The 6,000-nt window shown below is 38.2% G+C and overlaps 1 protein-coding gene across 1 annotated transcript in view; it reads left to right on the forward strand.

Annotated features, from left to right (window-relative positions):
• The window catches only part of LOC102494534 (putative ubiquitin carboxyl-terminal hydrolase FAF-X), a 171,076-nt gene extending 165,336 nt beyond the window's left edge, over nucleotides 1-5,740 (forward strand). The window contains exons 42-45 of the mRNA XM_027769644.1: nucleotides 74-230; nucleotides 661-873; nucleotides 2,991-3,086; nucleotides 5,536-5,740. Coding sequence (XP_027625445.1) covers nucleotides 74-230; nucleotides 661-873; nucleotides 2,991-3,086; nucleotides 5,536-5,673 — 604 coding nt within the window. The 3' untranslated portion in view covers nucleotides 5,674-5,740. The remainder of the gene's footprint in view (nucleotides 1-73; nucleotides 231-660; nucleotides 874-2,990; nucleotides 3,087-5,535) is intronic.
• Nucleotides 5,741-6,000: the final 260 nt, after the last annotated feature.

The raw sequence follows: 6,000 nt of genomic DNA on the forward strand, positions 1-6,000 counted from the left end.
AGAATGGTACATAATGGGCACTCACATATTAGCTACTACTACATACAAATTTTAATATCTGGTTCTTTTTTAGAATTCATAATGCAGTTAACGGAATCCCAGATGACCGAGATGGGCTGTTTGATACAATCCATCGCTCTAAGAATCACCATCAAAAAAGAGCATATCAATGTATAAAATGTATGGTAGCTCTGTTTAGCAGTTGTCCTGTTGCTTACCAAATCTTACAGGTGAGTTTTTCTTAAAATTCTATAGAAATCCTAATGGAAGTTAAAAGACTACTTTTTATATACTTATTTTTTTCGGAGAGTTTTGTTTGTTTTCTTTTACTATAGGGTGCATGCCCTTGCCAAAGAGACAGACAGAAAGTGAGAAATCACTCTCCGGGGGGAAGGGCATGCCACAATTCCTTCTCCTTCATTCTCCTCTAGGGATCTTGGTATGCACGCAAAAGTGCCCAGCATGAGTTTAAGCCAACAGGTCTGGGACTTGAACTGTGGTTGACTGCATGGGCGTCCAGCAACATAGCCATTACGCCAACTGCTGTTCCCAAACCTACTTTACAAGGAAATAATCATGAATATTTGGAGTTGACATTTTAAATTTATATTGGAAAGTGTTGTAAATTATTTCACACATACAATTTATTTTCTCTTGCAGGGCAATGGAGATCTTAAAAGAAAGTGGACCTGGGCAGTCGAATGGCTTGGAGATGAACTTGAAAGGAGACCATATACTGGCAATCCTCAGTACAGTTACAATAATTGGTCTCCACCGGTTCAAAGCAATGAAACATCAAATGGTTATTTCTTAGAGAGATCACATAGTGCTAGGATGACACTTGCAAAAGCTTGTGAACTCTGTCCAGAGGAGGTAAAAAAAGCTACCAATGGGAAGCAGATACAAATGGAAAAAAAAGAAAAGTATCTTTTTATTATATAGGATAGTGTTTATTAATGATTGCATCTTTTAAAATGTGCTGCCATATATTTCTTTTGATGGTTAGCATTTGCTGATTTGTACCTTTTTGGGGGGAGATGGAGGTTAATTTGACATAATACATGTCTGCTTAAGGATAGAGGGAGAGAAAAGAATGAGAGCCAGCAATCCCTCAGTGACAGCTATTCCACAGTCTTTTCTTCTCCATTCTTTTCTCTGATCAGGATCTTTGGCATTCTTAAAGCACATGCCGTCAGGTCTGGAACTGGACATCACAGCCAGCCATGTTGAGATCATCGCCCAGTTATCACACCACCAGCTGGTCCCGATTTGTTCTTTTCCTTCTGATTGAAATTAATTAATTTTAAAATTTACATTTAATCATTTCACATGTTTGCAGTGTATAGGATGGTTTTCCAGAGCCTGCATGTAGCATGTGTCAGTCAAATCAGAGATACTGCTATATAAATCATCCTCAACAGAAAACTACTCTGTTTTTAGAGAGGTTTTTGCTATAGGGTATGTGTGTTCACCAAAAAGACAGAAACAGAAAGTGAGAAATCACCCTCTGATGGGATGGCCACACTGCAGTCTCTTCTTCATTCTCCTCTCAGGATCATGGGCATGCACATACACGCATACGCACCTGCACCCGGAATTTGAACTGCTGTTGACTATATGAGACTCAACGACGTAGTCATGCCAGCTGCTGGTCCTAACAGAATTTTCCTTTCTGTCTACTTTCTATAGTGTCTAGTATCTATGCTAGGCCTCCGTGCTATTATTTATTTTCCCATCTTCCAGTTTCTTCATTAAGTACAATCCTTTTTCTTTCATTCTCTTGGACTTTGGAACACATGACTTATTTTTCAAGCCACCACGTCTGGGATTTAAACTTGGTTGGCAGTGTTGGAGTCTGGTTTCTTAACTACCATACCACCTGTTGACCTACATGTGGTTAAGGGAATTGGATCTCACATGGCTCACTCCACAGTTTGGTTCTTAATTTTCTTTCATTTTTTTTCTTTTTTTGCTATAGCACGTGTGCACTCACCAGAAAGTCAGTGAGAAATCACTCCCCGGGAGGATGGCCGCGTGGCAATCCATTTTCCTCTTGGGATCTTTGGTACGCACGCACACGTGCCTGTTGTGAGTGTAAGCCATCGGGTCCCTGACTCGAACCGTGGTTGACTACACAGGAGTTCTGTGACATAACCATTATGCTAACTGCTGGTCCCTTATTACTTTATTTTTAAAAGAATTATTTCAGATATGACATAAGGATTTAATATGTTTGTCACTATGAACTACACAGCCGTGTGAGATCCAGTGACAAAAACAATTTTCTTTTAGGAAAATAACTAAAAGTTCAATTTAAATTTTTTTTATTATAAGTTATTTTAAATACAGCAACTATAAGGACTAGGAGCTGGAGTAATGGTTACGTCACTGAACTCCCATTTTAGTCAACTGTTTTTTGAGTCCCAGCTCTGTTGGCTTAAAAATCACACTGGGCACCTGTGCATGCATGCCCAAAACCCCAAGAAGAGAATGGAGTAGAAGAGATTGCAGCATGGTCATCCCCTCTGGGGGGGTGATTTCTCACTTTCTCTATGGTATGTGCACACACTCTGTGGCAAAAAATCTCTCATAAATAAACAAATAAATAGAGTAAATATGAAGGTGTTTGAAGGCCAGACAGTGGCATGATGCTTCTATATGGCTGCCTCTGAGGTTCATGTTCTTGATCCAGTGTGGCTTAAAAAACATATTGGGCATGTGTACATGCATGCCCAAAATCCCAAGAGAAGACTCTAAGGAATAGGTGTATGATATGGCCATCCTCCCTTGGGTAGTGATATTTTACTTTTTTCTCTTTCTTTCAGTCTGTATATCTGGCAAGCACACAAGCCCTATGACAAAACTAAAAAAAAAAAACTAAAAAGATGAAGTTTGTGTATTTTCTAAAATTTTGTATAAAATGAAGATCAAATATAAATCAGAATTTACTCATTAATGAAAATTTTAATTACTTTAAATATTAAAATTAGGAGCCAGATGACCAAGATGCCCCAGAAGAGCATGAATCATCTCCACCAGAAGATGCCCTATTATATTCTCATTCACCTGGAGCTCAGTATCAACAGGTAAAACAGCTGTTTTTTAAGTTTTTAATCTCCAAACCAATTGTTTATGCTTTATTTAAAGAGTATTTGAGTTTTTTCCTGTTTTCTTAAAATTTTTGTTACTTATCCTTATGACTATAAATAGTGTATATTGTGTGAAACAGCTTTGTCAAGATGATGAGACGTGACTCAAGTGGGGTCATATTGCAGCATGTTTCGTTTTAATTTTAGTGTATATTCCTTGTCAGTGAGTCACTCCCTTGGACCAAAACTTGTGTTAATACATGTGCTTGATACTTCACACCACTTGAGTTAATAACTCTTGAAGCTATGTTAAGAGCAAAAGAATTCTGGTTACTGAAACCAGCAGATAGCCTAGTGATTACATCACTGCACTCCCATTGCTATTTGAGTTCTGGACTCTGTAACTTGAATCACGCTAGGTGCATGTGTGTACACACCCAAAATCCTGAGAGGAGAGTAGGGCAGAAGGAATTGTGGTGTGGCCCTCACTTCTGGGAGGGTGATTACTCACTTTCTTTCTCTTTTTCCCTGGCAAGTGTACCACCCTTTGTTCAGAAAACATCTCTTAAGAAGGCGGGAAAAAAGAAAGTGTTTTAATTACTAAGATTTAGTAACAATTAAAAATGTCTTTAAAAGTCAACAATTTGGGGACTAGCAGATGGTATAATGGTTAGGTTGTTGTACTCCCACATAGTTAACCACATTTCAGGTTTTGAACCTGATGTCTTAAAACTCAAGCCAGGTTACTTAGCATATTTGCCCAATATTCCGAGAGGAGAATGGATGAAAAGGAATTGTGGTGTGACCATCTCCCTGGGAGATGATTTCTCTCTTTCTCTCTCTTTTTCATTCTCTCTGTCTCTCAGGCAAGTGCACATGCCCTATAGCAAAAATCTCTCAAAAAAAAGAAAAAGGAATAGAGGAGAACGGATTGATGTGTGGCCACCCCCCATGATGGATATTTTCTTATTTTCCCTCTTTTTTGTCTCTCCAATGAGCATATGTGCCCTCTAGAAAAATAAAAATTTAAAAAACAAGTCGATAATTGAGGGACTGACCTTGTAACATAGTGTTTATGGGAGCAAGATCCTGTGTGATCGATCCTAATTCAAATCTCAACCTCACTGGCTTGAAATAGATGTCAGCATATGTACCCAAATTCCTGATAGAGAAATGGAGAAGGGATTTTAGTGTGACTATGCTCATTGGAAGGTGCTTTTTCTCACTCACTCACTCTCTGGTTACATATGCACCATCTAACAATTTTTTTAAAAAATGAATAATTTAATTATCAGTTGAATTGGTTCACTAGCAACAGAATAATGAAAGAAATGATAGATGGAGAAATTTTATTAGAACTTTTCATTTGAAAATAGGAATTTTAAGTGAAGATTTTTAGGAAGATTGTCTTTAATTTAAGTGACAACTCTTATTAATTCAGCTCTTTTTATTTTTTAGAGGCTTATGCCTTAGGGCACATGAGCTCCCTGGAGACAGAGAGAAATAGTGAGAGGAAAAGTTAGAAATCTCCCTGCCCCTCCAGGAGATGGCCATGCTGTAATCTCTTCTCCTCTATTCTCCAGGTATCTTGGGCATTCATGCACATGTGACCTGTGCGATTTTCAAGCCGTTGGGTCCAGAACTTGAACCACAGTCAGCCATGTGAGAGTGAGTCCAGTAATGTACTTCTATGCCATTTACTGGCTGCATTAACTCAATTTTTTTACATCATAATTTACTAAAGGTACTACCGGCCAAGAACAGATGACTGAGTCCAACCTCCAAAATTTCTGGCTCAGTATGTCTGGTGAGGTGTCAAGAGTTTCCATTTAGGGAACCAGCAGTTAGCGTAATGGCTGTGTTGCTGGACTCCCACGTAGTCGACTGTGGTTCGCGTCCGGTGGCTTAGAACTCACACCGGGAGCATGTGCATGCGTGCCCAAGATCCCGAGAGGAGAATGGAAGAGAAACAACTGTGGCGTGACCATTCCCCCTGGGGGGTGATTTCTTGCTTTTTGTCTCTATGTCTCTCTTTGTCTGTCTGGCAAGCGCACGCGCCCTCTAGCGAAAACCTTTCAAAAAAGAAAAAAAATGTTTCCATTTATAGCAAGTTTCCAAGTGATTGTGATTTAGCCAGTCTGAGGACCAAACTTCGAAAACCACTCCTCTTAGCGTAGCAGTTATTGATACAAGATTCCTAAGAACTTTCCCTGCAAAGATAAAATTGAATATTGTCCGAAGCTTCACACATTTATGTTTATTTTTAAAATACATGGTATTTATGTATCTTCAAATATAAGAATCAACTTACGCTATGAGAGTTTAAAGAATTAAGTTCTAGAAATAAAACAAATGACTACTTTCAGACAGATTTTTAGCCCATGATTTTAAATTTTAGTTATAATGTATAAAACGTTTGATATTTGGGTCTCTTTTACCCTCTCAGAATAATCATGTGCATGGACAGCCATATACAGGTCCAGCACCACATCACTTGCACAACCTGCAGAGAACTGGCCAACGAACACAAGAAAATTATGAAGGCAGTGAAGAAATATCATCACCTCAAATGAAGGATCAGTGAAATGCACATAGTTAACTGGTTCAATTAAGACCACACACTCAGGCCTTTAGTTTAATACTTTTTTCTCTGACAGCCTAGTATTTAAAACTAGAAAAACTTTCTAGAGGAAATTGGAGTGAGGTCCTATTTATTTTGTCATTGTGGAGAAATTCTCCTGTCACTTGGAGTAGAGGGAGTATAGTGTTTGATATTAAATGACTGATGATAACATGTAAATTGCAAAAATGTATATTGTATATTATTGTTTGCCTGTTAATTCTAAGGAAAATTTTTTGATGAAGAGTCAGAGTTACATTAATTTTTTTGTTGTTGTTTTGATGTCTGCTG

This window comes from Tupaia chinensis, unplaced genomic scaffold, assembly GCF_000334495.1.
Source record: "Tupaia chinensis unplaced genomic scaffold, TupChi_1.0 Scaffold150112_1, whole genome shotgun sequence".
NCBI classification, from domain to species: domain Eukaryota; kingdom Metazoa; phylum Chordata; class Mammalia; order Scandentia; family Tupaiidae; genus Tupaia; species Tupaia belangeri.